Source organism: Ranitomeya imitator, chromosome 1, assembly GCF_032444005.1.
Source record: "Ranitomeya imitator isolate aRanImi1 chromosome 1, aRanImi1.pri, whole genome shotgun sequence".
NCBI classification, from domain to species: Eukaryota; Metazoa; Chordata; class Amphibia; order Anura; family Dendrobatidae; genus Ranitomeya; species Ranitomeya imitator.
Genome location: NC_091282.1, coordinates 163,338,977 through 163,355,938, shown reverse-complemented (window position 1 = coordinate 163,355,938; position 16,962 = coordinate 163,338,977). Strand labels below are relative to the sequence as shown.

Here is a 16,962-nt window from a genome sequence, read left to right as displayed (position 1 = left end):
TCGTTTTTTCCGGCAGCACAGATGCCATCTATGTGCCGTCAATGTCTAACATTACAAAGGATAGGAGAAACTTTGCAATGTATTCATTTATTTATACACAAAAACACTGATGACACACTGACCAAACACTGATGATACCGGTACCATTTTTTTGCGTATGTGAAAAACACTGACGTCCAACTGAACCCTTACCTTGCAACACTTTTCATCCTGGCACTAAGCACTTGTTATTTATACAATTGCAAAAATCATATGTGCAGAAAAAGAAGACTTTTTTATCAAAAACAAATATAGTTGATGAATTTTCTTAAGAAGCAGTTGTGAATAAGACAATTTGTCAATTATATTTGTTTTTTATAACATTTTTTCCCCCACATATGATTCCTGTAACTGTATAAATCACGTTGGACTCATTTCATGCTGCTATAATGTAACAAATCCGTCATTTGTTCTTTTATGAGCTTTCATTTTTTTCCCCCATTTTTTTTGTACATTTTTTCCATACATCTTCTGTTACGTTTTTCCACATACATGATATTACTCTCACTATTAATAATAGATTTGCATATATGTATATTTCCCAGTGAACTGATGAAGGTTTATTGCTCTTTATAATGAACCTCACTATTGCACCGATCTGGAGTCCCGAATTCTGGGCTGGATCCTATTTGTGTGTGGTGCACTGCTGCGCCCAAGGACAGTAACCACAGAGTTTTCTATGCGTTTCTTCCATTGCCTCTTTTGCAGGGGGCTTGCATTTTGAACATGCTACAAGACTACATGGGCTCTGGAAGTTTTGAAGCCGGTATTATCCATTACTTACGTCGTTTCAGCTATCGCAATGCAAGGAACGAGGACTTGTGGGACAGCATGACGGACGTAAGTTCAGTCTTGTCACAGAAAGTATAGGTTGGGGAATAAAGTTGTTGTTGGCGGAAATACTAGGATGGCTGTTATTTTTGCTTCCATCCATCAGATTTGTCCTTCAGAAGACACTGCGAGTGGTAATAAGGAAAGAGGTGGATTCTGCCGGAAAGGCCAAGAAAAGTCTGTATGTAAAGCACATGTGCATGCTGAGTGATGGCAGATTAATAGTGCAGATATATCTGTTTCCTGGGTAAATGCGGTGAATTGTCTCTTTGTGTCTCGCAGCACTGGACAGATGACAATATCATCGATGTGAGGTCCATGATGAACACGTGGACACTGCAGAAAGGGTTCCCGTTGGTCACTGTGACTGTAAAAGGAAAGTATGTCTTCGTACAACAAGAGCATTATCAGAAAGGCGCTAGAGATGCCGAGTCCGCTGGGTAAGTTGTGCCATAGAATAATTAGGACACCCCTGGCCTGAACTGTCCAATCCAGTGTAAATAAAGCTTTAAAAGCTGTAGAGCGCCACTACACGCCAGAGCGGAACATGGCACTATGGCCTAGGTCGCCAACTGTCCTATGTGCATTGGTCTCTCCTGATCTGATCGTAGTGAGCACATCTGCCATAAGAGGTTCTTGGCTTCAGATTCCTACACTCTCCCTACTGAAACTGCGGGTATGCTCCACTGACCTGTCCATGCTCCTGTGCTGGGCAAAAGGTTTGGGCTACGATCCCACAATGAGATTTTTGTCAGGTTTTGATGTGGCAGATTTTCTGCACCATCTCTGAACCTATAAAGTTTTTTATTGCATTTTTATAGTGTTTTTGACGCTATGATTTTGTGCCTTATTGGTGTGTCACGTTTTAATCAAAGTTCCTTTGTTCTTGATACTTCCTAGTATTTGGCTTTGACTAAACGTTCTTGTTACAGTCATGTGCTGATCACGGGCATTTTGAATGCATTTCTGCTGCAGAAAGGCACTAACAATACGTATATGTTTAGCTGTGAATCTAATGTAAATCTGTGGGACAAATTTGAACATGTAACTCTGTGTACCCACAAGACAAATTGACATGTTACAGATTTGATAATGCACCGCAGGTCAGTTTATGCTCAGTAAAACAGAAGTACAGTGAGCAGGAGATTACTATAAATCTCATCCACTTTGTTGGACCTGTAAGACGCTGGATTTTTGACATGGCAAAAGTACACAGCATGAAAAGCTCATTGTGGGCACACGGCCTTAAGCAGGTGTGGAAATAATACGGCAAAAAGGGGAATCTGCCACCAGGTTTTTGAGAGTTGCATCATGTAGGGACAGAGACCCTGATTACAGCGATGTGTCACTTACTTGGCTGCTTGGTGAAGTTTTGATAAAATCGCTATTTTCTTTGCTGCAGGTCTATCCATTCTCTGAATGCTGAGCTCTGTATAATCCCGCTTGCAACCACTGATTTGTCAGTTTCTGTGTATACTGCAAAAATCTGCCAATTAGTGGTGTGGGCGGAATTGCATAGAAAAGGAGGACTACATGACACCAGACAACTAGTCCTCTAGGGATAATCTTGTGTTGATAAAACACTGATTTTAATGAAACAACAGCCTAATAAGTCACACATCGCTTTAATTGGGGTCTATGCCCCTACATCTTACTACTCTCAAATTAAATAGCAAGAGCCTGCTGACAGTTTCTCTTTTAATGTTTTTTTTTATCAAATAACAAAACAAAGTAAATAAACAAAAGGGAAATGGCCACCGATACGTCTTTTAACTGACCTGAGATATAAAAGAATAGCATCCCCATACAGGTGACAATCCGGCAGCTGTCGGCTGTACACTATAGCTGACAACTTGCTGCATCAGCCACGATCAGTGTTTGCACCGTCCATATCTGTTTAACCCCTTAAATGCTGCTGTCAATAGTGACTACATCATATAAATGGTTCACGGAGTGTGGGGGCTTCTCCCTCTTTATCCCAATTGGTGCCCTCAGATCATGATTGTGTGGTCCTGATGTTTGCAATGGCAATTCATGACCAAATAGCGGCCATAGAGTCTGACAGCTGTAGTAACCTGTTCAGAAGTTAGCGGCATTTAGGTGGTAAAAATACACATTTTCATTTCTGTCATACAACTTTGCATTAATTCCTGTAAAGCACCTGAAGGGTTAATAAACTACCTGACAGCAGTTTTCAATATGTCAGGAGGTGCTGTTTTTAACCCCTTCCCGACCTTTGACGCCACTTAGGCGTCATGAAAGTCGGTGCCAATCCGACCCATGACGCCTATGTGGCGTCATGGAAAGATCGCGTCCCTGCAGATCGGGTGAAAGGGTTAACTCCCATTTCACCCGATCTGCAGGAACAGGGGGAGTGGTAGTTTAGCCCAGGGGGGGGGTGGCTTCATCCCCCCGTGGCTACAATCGCTCTGATTGGCTGTTGAAAGTGAAACTGCCAATCAGAGCGATTTGTAATATTTCACCTATTATAACTGGTGAAATATTACAATCCAGCCATGGCCGATGCTGCAATATCATCGGCCATGGCTGGAAACACTAATGTGCCCCCACCCCACCCCACCGATCGCCCCCCCAAGCCACCGATCTGTCCGGTACACTGCTCCGGCTCCCCTCCGTCCTGTGCTCCGCTCCCCCCGTGCTCTTGTCCGCTCCCCCCGTGCTCCAATCACCCTCCCCGTGCTCCAATCACCCCCCCCTGCACTCCGATCCACCCCCCCGTGCTCCGTTCCACCCCCCGTGCTCCGTTCCACCCCCCCGTGCTCCGTTCCACCCCTCCCGCGCTCCGATCCACCCCCCATGCTCCGATTCCCCCCCCCCCCCGTGCTCCCCCCCACCCCATCATACTTACCGATCCTGTCGGGGTCCGTCCGTCTTCTCCCTGGGCGCCGCCATCTTCCAAAATGGCGGGCGCATGCGCAGTGCGCCCGCCGAATCGGCCGGCAGATTCGTTCCAAAGTGCATTTTGATCACTGAGATAGATTATATCTCAGTGATCAAAATAAAAAAAATAATAAATACCCCCCCCCCTTTGTCACCCCCATAGGTAGGGACAATAAAAAAATAAAGAATTTTTTTTTCCACTAATGTTAGAATAGGGTTAGGGCTAGGGTTAGGGGTAGGGTTAGGGGTAGGGTTAGGGCTAGGGGTAGGGCTAGGGTTAGGGGTAGGGCTAGGGGTAGGGTTAGGGCTAGGGTTTCAGTATGTGCACACGTATTCTGGTCCTCTGCGGATTTTTCCGCTGCGGATTTCATAAATCCGCAGTGCTAAACCGCTGCGGATTTATGGCGGATTTACCGCGTTTTTTCTGCACATTTCACTGCGGTTTTACAACTGCGATTTTCTATTTGAGCAGTTGTAAAACCGCTGCGGAATCCGCAGAAAGAAGTGACATGCTGCGGAATGTAAACCGCTGCGTTTCCGTGCAGTTTTTCTGCAGCATGTGTACAGCGATTTTTGTTTCCCATAGGTTTACGTTGAACTGTAAACTCATGGGAAACTGCTGCGGATCCGCAGCGTTTTCCGCAGCGTGTGCACATACCTTTAGAATTAGGCTATGTGCACACGGTGCGGATTTGGCTGCGGATCCGCAGCGGATTGGCCGCTGCGGATTCGCAGCAGTATTCCATCAGGTTTACAGTACCATGTAAACCTATGGAAAACCAAATCCGCTGTGCCCATGGTGCGGAAAATACCGCGCGGAAACGCTGCGTTGTATTTTCCGCAGCATGTCAATTCTTTGTGCGGATTCCGCAGCGTTTTACACCTGTTCCTCAATAGGAATCCGCAGGTGAAATCCGCACAAAAGACACTGGAAATCCGCGGAAAATCCGCAGGTAAAACGCAGTGCCTTTTACCCGCGGATTTTTCAAAAATGATGCTGAAAAATCTCACACGAATCCGCAACGTGGGCACATAGCCTTAGGGTTAGGGTTGGAATTAGGGTTGTGGTTAGGGTTGTGATTAGGGTTATGGCTACAGTTGGGATTAGGGTTAGGGGTGTGTTGGGGTTAGTGTTGGAGGTAGAATTGAGGGGTTTCCACTGTTTAGGCACATCAGGGGTCTCCAAACGCAACATGGCGCCACCATTGATTCCAGCCAATCTCGTATTCAAAAAGTCAAATGGTGCTCCCTCAATTCCGAGCCCCGACGTGTGCCCAAACAGTGGTTTACCCTCACATATGGGGTACCAGTGTACTCAGGACAAACTGCGCAACAATTACTGGGGTCCAATTTCTCCTGTTACCCTTGTGAAAATAAAAAAATGCTTGCTAAAACATCATTTTTGAGGAAAGAAAAATGATTTTTTATTTTCACGGCTCTGCGTTGTAAACGTCTGTGAAGCACTTGGGGGTTCAAAGTGCTCACCACATATCTAGATAAGTTCCTTGGGGGGTCTAGTTTCTAAAATGGGGTCACTTGTGGGGGGTTTCTACTGTTTAGGCACACCAGGGGCTCTGCAAATGCAACGTGACGCCCGCAGACCATTCCATCAAAGTCTGCATTTCAAAAGTCACTACTTCCCTTCTGAGCCCCGACGTGTGCCCAAACAGTGGTTTACCTCCACACATGGGGTATCAGCGTACTCAGGAGAAACTGAACAACAACTTTTGGGGTCCAATTTCTCCTGTAACCCTTGGGAAAATAAAAAATTCTGGGCTAAATAATTATTTTTGAGGAAAGAAAACGTATTTATTATTTTCACGGCTCTGCGTTATAAACTTCTATGAAGCACTTGGGGGTTCAAAGTACTCACCACACATCTAGATAAGTTCCTTTCGGGGTCTAGTTTCCAAAATGGGGTCACTTGTGGTGGGTTTCTACTGTTTAGCCACATCAGGGGCTCTGCAAACGCAACGTGACGCCCGCAGAGCATTCCATCAAAGTCTGCATTTCAAAACGTCACTACTTCAATTCCGAGCCCCGGCATGTGCCCAAACAGTAGTTTACCCCCACATATGGGGTATCAGCGTACTCAGGAGAAACTGGACAACAACTTTTGGGGTCAAATTTCTCCTGTTACCCTTGAGAAAATAAAAAATTGCAGGCTAAAAGATCATTTTTGAGAAAATATTTTTTTTTTTTCATTTTCATGGCTCTGCGTTATAAACTTCTGTGAAGCACTTGGGGGTTCAAAGTCCTCACCACACATCTAGATTAGTTCCTTTGGGGGTCTAGTTTCCAAAATGGGGTCATTTCTGGGGGATCTCCAATGTTTAGGCACACAGGGGCTCTCCAAACGTGACATGGTGTCCGCTAATGATTGGAGCCAATTTTCCATTTAAAAAGCCAAATGGCGTGCCTTCCCTTCCGAGCCCTGCCGTGCACCCAAACAGTGGTTTACCCCCACATATGGGGTATCTGCGTACTCAGAACAAACTGGACAACAACATTTGGGGTCCAATTTCTCCTATTACCCTTGGCAAAATAGGAAATTCCAGGCTAAAAAATCATTTTTGAGGAAAGAAAAATTATTTTTTATTTTCATGGCTCTGCGCTATAAACTTCTATGAAGCACCTGGGGGTTTAAAGTGCTCAATATGCATCTAGATAAGTTCCTTGGGGGGTCTAGTTTCCAAAATGGGGTCACTTGTGGGGGAGCTCCAATGTTTAGGCACACAGGGGCTCTCCAAACGCGACATGGTGTCCGCTAACAATTGGAGATAATTTTTCATTCAAAAAGTCAAATGGCGCTCCTTCCCTTCTGCGCCTTACCATGTGCCCAAACAGTGGTTTAGCCCCACATGTGAGGTATTGGTGTACTCAGGAGAAATTGCCCAACAAATTTTAGGATCCATTTTATCCTGTTGCCCATGTGAAAATGAAAAAATTGAGGCTAAAAGAATTTTTTTGTGAAAAAAAAGTACTTTTTCATTTTTACGGATCAATTTGTGAAGCACCTGGGGGTTCAAAGTGCTCACTATGCATCTAGATAAGTTCCTTGGGGCGTCTAGTTTCCAAAATGGGGTCACTTGTGGGGGAGCTCCAATTTTTAGGCACACGGGGGCTCTCCAAACGTGAGATGGTGTCCGCTAAAGAGTGCAGCCAATTTTTCATTCAAAAAGTCAAATGGCGCTCCTTCCCTTCCAAGCCCTGCCGTGCGCCCAAACAGTGGTTTACGCCCACATATGAGGTATCAGCGTACTCAGGACACATTGGACAACAACTTTCGTGGTTCAGTTTCTCTTTTTACTATTTGGAAAATAAAAAAATTGTTGCTAAAAGATAATTTTTGTGACTAAAAAGTTAAATGTTCATTTTTTCCTTCCATGTTGCTTCTGCTGCTGTGAAGCACCTGAAGGGTTAATAAACTTCTTGAATGTGGTTTTGAGTACCTTGAGGGGTGCAGTTTTTAGAATGTTGTCACTTTTGGGCATTTTCAGCCATATAGACCCCTCAAACTGACTTCAAATGTGAGGTGGTCCCTAAAAAAAATGGTTTTGTAAATTTCGTTGTAAAAATGAGAAATCGCTGGTCAAATTTTAACCCTTATAACTTCCTAGCAAAAAAAAATTTTGTTTCCAAAATTGTGCTGATGTAAAGTATACATGTGGGAAATGTTATTTATTAACTATTTTGTGTCACATAACTCTCTGGTTTAACAGAATAAAAATTCAAAATGTGAAAATTGCGAAATTTTCGCCAAATTTCCGTTTTTATCACAAATAAACGCAGAATTTATTGACCTAAATTTACCACTAACATGAAGCCCAATATGTCACGAAAAAACAATCTCAGAACCGCTAGGATCCGTTGAAGCGTTCCTGAGTTATTACCTCATAAAGGGACACTGGTCAGAATTGCAAAAAACGGCAAGGTCTTTAACCCCTTCATGACCGGGGGATTTTTCGTTTTTCCGTGTTCGTTTTTCGCTCCCCTCCTTCCCAGAGCCATAACTTTTTTATTTTTCCGTCAATTTGGCCATGTGAGGGCTTATTTTTTGCGGGACGGGTTGTACTTTTGAACGACATCATTGGTTTTAGCATGTCGTGTACTAGAAAACGGGAAAAAAATTCCAAGTGCGGTGAAATTGCAAAAAAAGTGCAATCCCACATTGGTTTTTTGTTTGGCTTTTTTGCTAGGTTCACTAAATGCTAAAACTGACCTGCCATTATGATTCTCCAGGTCATTACGAGTTCATAGACACCTAACATGACTAGGTTATTTTTTATCTAAGTGGTGAAAAAAAATTCCAAACTTTGCTAAAAAAAAAAAAAAAAAAATTGCGCCATTTTCCGATACTCGTAGCGTCTCCATTTTTCGTGATCTGGCATCGGTTGAGGGCTTATTTTTTGCGTGCCGAGATGACGTTTTTAAAGATAGCATTTCGGTGCAGATACGTTCTTTTGATCGCCCGTTATTGCATTTTAATGCAATGTCGCGGCGACCAAAAAAACGTAATTCTGGCGTTTCGAATTTTTTTCCCGCTACGCTGTATAGCGATCAGGTTAATACTTGTTTTTAATTGATAGATCGGGCGATTCTGAGCGCGGCGATACCAAATATGCGTAGATTTGATATTTTTTTTATTGATTTATTTTGATTGGGGCGAAAGGGGGGTGATTTAAACTTTTATGTTTTTTTTATTTTTTTCACATTTTTTTAAACTTTTTTTTTTAACTTTTGCCATGCTTCAATAACCTCCATGAGAGGCTAGAAGCAGGCATAGCACGATCGGCTCTGCTACATAGCAGCGATCTGCTGATCGCTGCTATGTAGCAGAATTGCACGTGTTCTGTGAGCGCCGACCACAGGGTGGCGCTCACAGCGACGGGCAATCAGTAACCATAGAGGTCTCAAGGACCTCTATGGTTACCATTCACAAGCATCGCCGACCCCCGATCATGTGACGGGGGTCGGCGATGACGTCATTTCCGGCCGCCCGGCCGGAAGCGGTAGTTAAATGCCGCTGTCTGCGTTTGACAGCGGCATTTAACTAGTTAATAGGTGCGGGCAGATCGCGATTCTGCCCGCGCCTATTACGGGCACATGTCAGCTGTTCAAAACAGCTGACATGTCCCGGCTTTGATGCGGGCTCACCGCGGAGCCCTGCATCAAAGCAGGGGAGCCGGCATCGGACGGTATAGTACGTCCGATGCCGGTAAGGGGTTAAGGTCAAAATAGGCTGGGTCATAAAGGGGTTAAAATGTTATAACTCTTGAGGGTTTTGCAATATATGGGACCCCTAAAGGCACTTCAAACATGGATAGGTCCTTAAAAAATTAAATTTAGTAAATTTCCTTTAAAAAATGAAAAATTACCGCTACATTTTTAAACCTCCTAAAATGCTAGCAAAATAAAAGAATATTTTATAAATGATGCTGATGTAAAGCAGACATGTGGGAAATTTTCTTTATTAATGTTTTTGTGAGTTATGACAATCTGGATTAAAGGGATAATCATTTAAAGCTTGAAAATTGCAAATTTTTAACATTTTTCTCAAATTTCTGATATTTTTTAATGAATAAACACAACATATTGACCTAAATTTACCATTATCATAAAGTATAATGTGTCACGAAAAAACAATCTTGAAATCACTGGGATATGTTGAAGCATTCCAGAGTTATTACTACATAAAGTAACACTGGTCAGATTTCAAACATTTGGCTCCATCACTAAGGGGTTAAATCAAATCAATAATCGGCGTTACCACCTAGTGATGAACGAGCATGCTCGTGTCCTAATCGAGTGCCCTCTGTGTGCTCAATAAACATGCCGGAGTGCCCGCGGCTGCATGTCTCACGGGTGTTCGACAGCCGCAGCTCATGCATGGATTACCACATCACTATTACCACTTAGCTCTTCTAGACACACTTGAAGGAACTCGGCAGGAGGTTGTTACAAACATCTTCAGAAGCTAGCCACAGATGTGTGGATGTAGGCTTAGGCAAGTCCTTCTATCTCTTCATGTAATGCTGGACAGAATCAATGATGCTGAGATCTGGGCTATGTGAGGCCGGATCATCACTGTCAGGACTCCTTGTTCTTTACATTAACAATACTTTTTAGTGACATTGGCTATATGTTTGGGGTCAATCTCCTGCTGCAGATTACATTTAGTAGTTGTCGGTAGAGATGGCCGAACCGAACAGTAAAGTTCGGTGTCCGTACCGAACACCTACTGTTCGGGCTCGGCCCCTTAACATGGAATTCACCAGGAAGTCTGTGTTACTGTTCGGGTTCGACTGCCAAACACCGGGTGTTTGTCGCGCTGTCATGTGCATGACAGCACGGCAAATACCGCTTCTGATCAGCGGTGAAATCATCCCCGCCCGCCGGTCAGAGAGCCACGGCTCCCACACTGTCAAAAGACAACGTGAGCGCTCAGCTGAGATCGGAGGTATACAGTTAGGGCCAGAAATATTTGGACAGTGACACAATTTTCGCGAGTTGGGCTCTGCATGCCACCACATTGGATTTGAAATGAAACCTCTACAACAGAATTCAAGTGCAGATTGTAACGTTTAATTTGAAGGGTTGAACAAAAATATCTGATAGAAAATGTAGGAATTGTACACATTTCTTTACAAACACTCCACATTTTAGGAGGTCAAAAGTAATTGGACAAATAAACATAACCCAAACAAAATATTTTTATTTTCAATATTTTGTTGCAAATCCTTTGGAGGCAATCACTGCCTTAAGTCTGGAACCCATGGACATCACCAAACGCTGGGTTTCCTCCTTCTTAATGCTTTGCCAGGCCTTTACAGCCGCAGCCTTCAGGTCTTGCTTGTTTGTGGGTCTTTCCATCTTAAGTCTGGATTTGAGCAAGTGAAATGCATGCTCAATTGGGTTTAGATCTGGAGATTGACTTGGCCATTGCAGAATGTTCCACTTTTTGGCACTCATGAACTCCTGGGTAGCTTTGGCTGTATGCTTGGGGTCATTGTCCATCTGTACTATGAAGCGCCGTCCAATCAACTTTGCAGCATTTGGCTGAATCTGGGCTGAAAGTATATCCTGGTACACTTCAGAATTCATCCGGCTACTCTTGTCTGCTCTTATGTCATCAATAAACACAAGTGACCCAGTGCCATTGAAAGCCATGCATGCCCATGCCATCACGTTGCCTCCACCATGTTTTACAGAGGATGTGGTGTGCCTTGGATCATGTGCCGTTCCCTTTCTTCTCCAAACTTTTTTCTTCCCATCATTCTGGTACAGGTTGATCTTTGTCTCATCTGTCCATAGAATACTTTTCCAGAACTGAGCTGGCTTCTTGAGGTGTTTTTCTGCAAATTTAACTCTGGCCTGTCTATTTTTGGTATTGATGAATGGTTTGCATCTAGATGTGAACCCTTTGTATTTACTGTCATGGAGTCTTCTCTTTACTGTTGACTTAGAGACAGATACACCTACTTCACTGAGAGTGTTCTGGACTTCAGTTGATGTTGTGAACGGGTTCTTCTTCACCAAATTAAGTATGCAGCGATCATCCACCACTGTTGTCATCCGTGGACGCCCAGGCCTTTTTGAGTTCCCAAGCTCACCAGTCAATTCCTTTTTTCTCAGAATGTACCCAACTGTTGATTTTGCTACTCCAAGCATGTCTGCTATCTCTCTGATGATTTTTTTCTTTTTTTTCAGCCTCAGGATGTTCTGCTTCACCTCAATTGAGAGTTCCTTTGACCGCATGTTGTCTGCTCACAGCAACAGCTTCCAAATGCAAAACCACACACCTGGAATCCACCCCTGACCTTTTAACTACTTCATTGATTACAGGTTAACGAGGGAGACGCCTTCAGAGTTCATTGCAGCCCTTAGAGTCCATTGTCCAATTACTTTTGGTCCCTTGAAAAAGAGGACGCTATGCATTACAGAGCTATGATTCCTAAACCCTTTCTCCGATTTGGATGTGGAAACTATCATATTGCAGCTGGGAGTGTGCACTTTCAGCCCATATTATATATATAATTGTATTTCTGAACATGTTTTTGTAAACAGCTAAAATAACAAAACTTGTGTCACTGTCCAAATATTTCTGGCCCTAACTGTAACATTTACCTCCGATCACTGGTGTCAGCAGATGAGACAACTGCTCCCATCATCCGACACCTGCTACCGCTAACAACAGGGAGAGCAGGAGCGGATGATGGGTGTATTCATTAACCGCTCCTGCTCTCTAAATAAATCATTTTAAAAAAAACCTGCCGTGGGTTGCCCTTATTTTTGATAACCAGCCAGGCAAAACTCAGAGCTGGGGGCTGCAACCCTCAGCTGTCAGCTTCAGCAAGGCTAGTTATCAAGAATAGAGTCCGTTTTTTAAAATTATTTAAATAATTAAAAAATACAGCATGAGGACCCCTCTATTCTTGATACCCAGCCTTGCTGAAGCTGACAGCTGAGGGTTGCAGCTCTGAGTTTTGCCTGGCTGGTTATCAAAAATATAGGGGAACCCATGCCGTTTTTTTTTTATTTATTTACAGCGCAGGAGCGGCTCTCGCTGTTATTAGCGGCAGCAGGTGTCAGATGATGGGATCAGTTGTCCCATCAGCTTTCACAGTGACCGGATGTAAACTTTATATCTCCAATCACAGCTGAGCGCTCACGTCGTCTTCTGACAATGTGGGAGCAGCGGCTCTCTGACCGGCGGGGATGATTTTACCGCCAATCAGAAGCGGAGTTTATGGCGCAGTCATGCATATTACAAACAATGGATGTTCGGGCCCACATTCAAGTGAATGGGATCCGGGTTCAGGTCCAGGTACTGTTCCGATACCCGAACCCAAACTTTTTGTAACTGTTCGGCCGAACCCGAACATCCAGGTGTCCGCCCATCTCTAGTTATCGGTATTTCTGTATTTCTCAGCATTGGTGACACCATTAATCCTGACCAAATTCCCATCTTCGTTTGCTGAAGTTTAATAAACTTGCAAAGAATATCCACCAAGCTTCCCTATTTTCTGCAGACAAACCGCCACATTTTTCACATTTTGACTCCACAGTCCAGATCACCTGCTGCCATTTTTCGGCACCCTATTTCCTTCCTATGTTTGGTGCATAGTCGAGTCACTTGGCCTTGTTTCCATGTTGAAGGTATGCCTTTTGGCTGCATTTTCTCCATGTAGACCACTTCTGGCCAGACTTCTCAGACCACTAAATGGGTGTAGCTGGCTCCCTTCTTAGCTGATGCCTCTGCTGGACATCTTCCAAGTTTGAAGGGAAGTAAGGCTAGCTTCACACTAGCGTTCGGCGGGGCTGCAGACGAAAGCCTTCTGTGAAGCCCAGTCCACTGCCGCGCCTCTTCCTTCAGCTCCACCTACGTCTGCATGCGTCCTGCGTACCCTATCATTGGGTACGCAGGTCATGCGGATGTATGAGGATGCCTCCATATGCGTCGGTTTGAAGCTGCGCCGACCGCAACAAAAATGAAACATATTGCTTTTGACGCAGGTCAGCGCAGCATCAAGATGACGCATGCAGAGGCATCCACATACATCCGTATGGCCTTTCGTCCGCAGCCCAAACGCTAGTGTGTAACTAGCCGAAGCAAGATGTATCTTTCATCTGCTGCACTAAGTTAGTGTGATCACTGACAAATATTGCTCCAGGTTTACACCGTCCAATCTTGAAATCTATTGTTGTGAAGTTACCATTTAGGCTATGTACACATGTTCAGGAATGTCTGCAGAATTTTCCTGAACAAAACCGGACTTTTTCTGCAGGAAATCCACATGCGTTTTTTCCACGTTTTTATTGTGGTTTTTTTTGCGCATTTTTTTGGAGCTTTTTTGTGTGGATTTTTAGCGTTTTTTTCCGGAGCTTCCCAATGCAATAATATAGTGGCAAGAACGCGAAAAATCCGCAAAATTAATGAACATGCTGCGTTTTTTACCGTGATGCGTTTTTTTTTCGTGGGAAAAAAACACGGCATGTGCACAAAATTTGCGGAATGCATTGAAATGATGGGATGCTTAATGTAGGCTTTTTTTTAGCGTCTTTCCTGCGGAAAACAGCCAAAAAAACGCAAAAAATCCTGAATGTGTGCACATAGCCTTATAATTAGGCTTTTTCTGTTTGTAACATACTTATCCTTACTGAATATTATTTCTATTTTATAGGTTGTTATGGCATATCCCTTTGACATACATCACCAGTAAATCTAATGCAGTCCAAAGATTTTTGCTCAAAACTAAGAAAGGTATGTTCAGTAACAGATGGGAATACACAGTCAATTGGATGACACCAGGATGGTGATTCCAGGGCGCCCTCCGTCCCTGACAGCTCTCATTGTTAGGCCGGGGACACACACAACGTATAAAAAAACGGTCCGTTTTTCACGGACGAGAATCGCACAAATGTTACCAAAACAGTGATCCGTGTGCAGTGCGAGGATGCGATTTTCTCGCATCAAATGATCCGTGTGACATCCGTGTGACATCCGTTTGGCATCCGTGTGGTCAGATTTTCTCACACACTTGCAAAATGAGCAAATAATGGCTGAGCCTTTCCTGTCACCTGCCCAATGCCTGAGAATTTCTCGCAAGTCACACTGATGGTCCGTGTGCTGTGCTATTTTTTCTCACCCCCATAGACTTTCATTGGCGATTCTCGGCCGAGAAACGCTGACAATCGCAGCATGCTGCGATTTCACTCGGATCCTGAATACGGCCGAGAAAATATCGGATGATGGGAGCTGCCCCATAGATTAACATTGGGACGAGCGCTATGCGATTTTTTATCGCATTGCACTCGTCCGTATTACGGTCTAGTGTGACCCCGGCCTTACTGCTATCACAGGTACAGCAGAGAGGAGTGCGTGCTGTCAGGGCGCCATCCTAAACTGGGTTCCTTTGTATTCCGCAAAATCCTGGTGTACATTGAATCCTCATGTAAATAGCTGTATTATACAGTTCCATAGGGTCTGAATAGCTTTTTGTACTAAATCTATTATACCACATATCCTCATTAATAAAGTTGCATAATTATCGCCTTTTGCATATTCATTTTGGATGTACGGTACATATGCTTGGTTAGCAGGCGTGCGGATGTGAATTCTCCATTGCTTACAGCAAGAAAAAATCGGAGAAGCTACAAATACATATTCTGAAAGGGCAGGATACTATTAGTATCGTACTAAAAAATCACCTGACAGATTCCCTTTAAATGGAATCACTCACCAGGTTTTTGCTTCTCTAGCTGAGAGCAGATGGATGTAGAAACAGAGATCCTGATTCCAGCAATGTATCATTTTTTGGGCTGCTTGCTACAGTTTTTATTACATTACTGTTTTATGTGCAGTTCAACCAATTCTAAGATTGATGAGTTTTGTATAACCTCGGCCACACCACTGATAGGCAACTGTGCATAGGCAGAATCTGCCAGTTAGTGGTGGGGTTGGGTTGATGAATATGGAGGACTGCCTAGCAGGTTTACTAGTCCTCTAGTGATAATATTGGTGATAAAACAGTGGTTTTATTTAAAACTACAGCAAGCAGCCCAGTAAGTGACACATATTTGGAATCAGGGTCTCTGTCTCCACATTAGCTGCCCTCGGGTTACGTGGCAAAAACTTGGTGACAGATTATTTTTAATTAGAGAAACAAACCAAATCCTTGCAATTGGGATAACAGCGGTGATTTTCACATACAGTGGGGGGAAATAAGTATTTGATCCCTTGCTGATTTTGTAAGTTTGTCCATTGACAAAGACATGAACAGTCTATAATTTTTGGGGGTAGGTTAATTTTAACATTGAGAGATAGAAAATCAAAACTAAAATTCAGAAAATCACGTTGTATAAATGATATAAATTTATTTGCATTTTGCAGTGAGAAATAAGTATTTCATTCCTCTGGCAAACAAGACGTAATACTTGGCGGCAAAACCCTTGTTGGCAAGCGCAGCAGCCAGATGCATTTTGTAGTTGATGATGAAGTTTGCGCACATGGCAGGATGAATTTTGGTCCACTCCTTTTTGTAGATCATTTCTAAATCATTAAGATTTTGAGGCTGTCGTTTGGCAACTCGGAGCTTCAACTCCCTCCATACGTTTTCTATGGGATTAAGGTCTGGAGACTGCCTAGGCCTCACCATGACCTTAATGTGCTTCTTTTTGAACCACTCCTTTGTTGACATGGCTGTATGTTTTGGGTCATTGTCTTGCTGGAACACCCAGCCACGACCCATTTTTAATGTCATGTCGGAGGGAAGGAGGTTGTCACTCAGGATTTTACGGTACATGGCTCCATCCATTCTCCCATTGATGTGGTGAAGTAGTCCTGTGCCATTAGCAGAGAAACACCCCCAAAACATAATGTTTCCACCTCCATGCTTGACAGTGGGGATGGTGTTCTTTGGGTTATAGGCAGCATTTCTCTTTCTCCAAATACGGCAAATTGAGTTTATTCCAAAGACCTCAATTTTTGTCTCATCTGACCACGGCACCTTCTCCCAATCACTCACAGAATCATCCAGGTGTTCAATGACAAACTTCAGATGGGCCTGCACATGTGCCTTCTTGAGCAGGGGGACCTTGCGGGCACTGCAGGATTTTAAACCTTTATGGCGTAATGTATTACCAATGGTTTTCTTGGTGACTGTGGTCCCAGCTGCCTTGCGATCATTAACAAGTTCCCCGTGTAGTTTTAGTCTGATCTCGCACCTTCTTCATGATCAAAGATCCCCCTCGAGGTGAGATTTTGCATGGTGGCGTAGATTGATATTGATTGACAGTCATTTTGTATTTCTTCCATTTTCTTACTATTGCACCAACAGTTGTCTCCTTCTCACCCAGCATCTTACTTATGGTTTTGTAGCCCATTCCAGCTTTGTGCAGGTCTATGATCTTGTCCCTGACGTCCTTATAAAGCTCTTTGGTCTTGCCCATGTTGTAGAGGTTAGAGTCTGACTGATTAATTGAGTCTGTGGACAGGAGTCTTTTATAAAGGTGACTATGTAAGACAGCTGTTTTTATTGCCGGTAAAGAGTTAGGAGCATATAACTGGTCTGTACGAGCCAGAACTCTTAGGGTATGTGCACACGTTGCGGATTCCATTGGGGATTTTTCCACGCGGATTCTGCATAATCCGTAGGTAAAATGACCTGCGTTTTACCTGCGGATTCCCTG

At 43.7% G+C, this 16,962-nt stretch overlaps 1 protein-coding gene across 1 annotated transcript in view; it reads left to right on the top strand.

Annotated features, from left to right (window-relative positions):
• LOC138664970 (endoplasmic reticulum aminopeptidase 1-like) overlaps positions 1-16,962 on the top strand; it is a 107,926-nt gene that overhangs the window by 72,070 nt on the left and 18,894 nt on the right. Inside the window, exons 9-12 of the mRNA XM_069752072.1 lie at positions 748-879; positions 977-1,051; positions 1,153-1,310; positions 13,956-14,035. Coding sequence (XP_069608173.1) covers positions 748-879; positions 977-1,051; positions 1,153-1,310; positions 13,956-14,035 — 445 coding nt within the window. The remainder of the gene's footprint in view (positions 1-747; positions 880-976; positions 1,052-1,152; positions 1,311-13,955; positions 14,036-16,962) is intronic.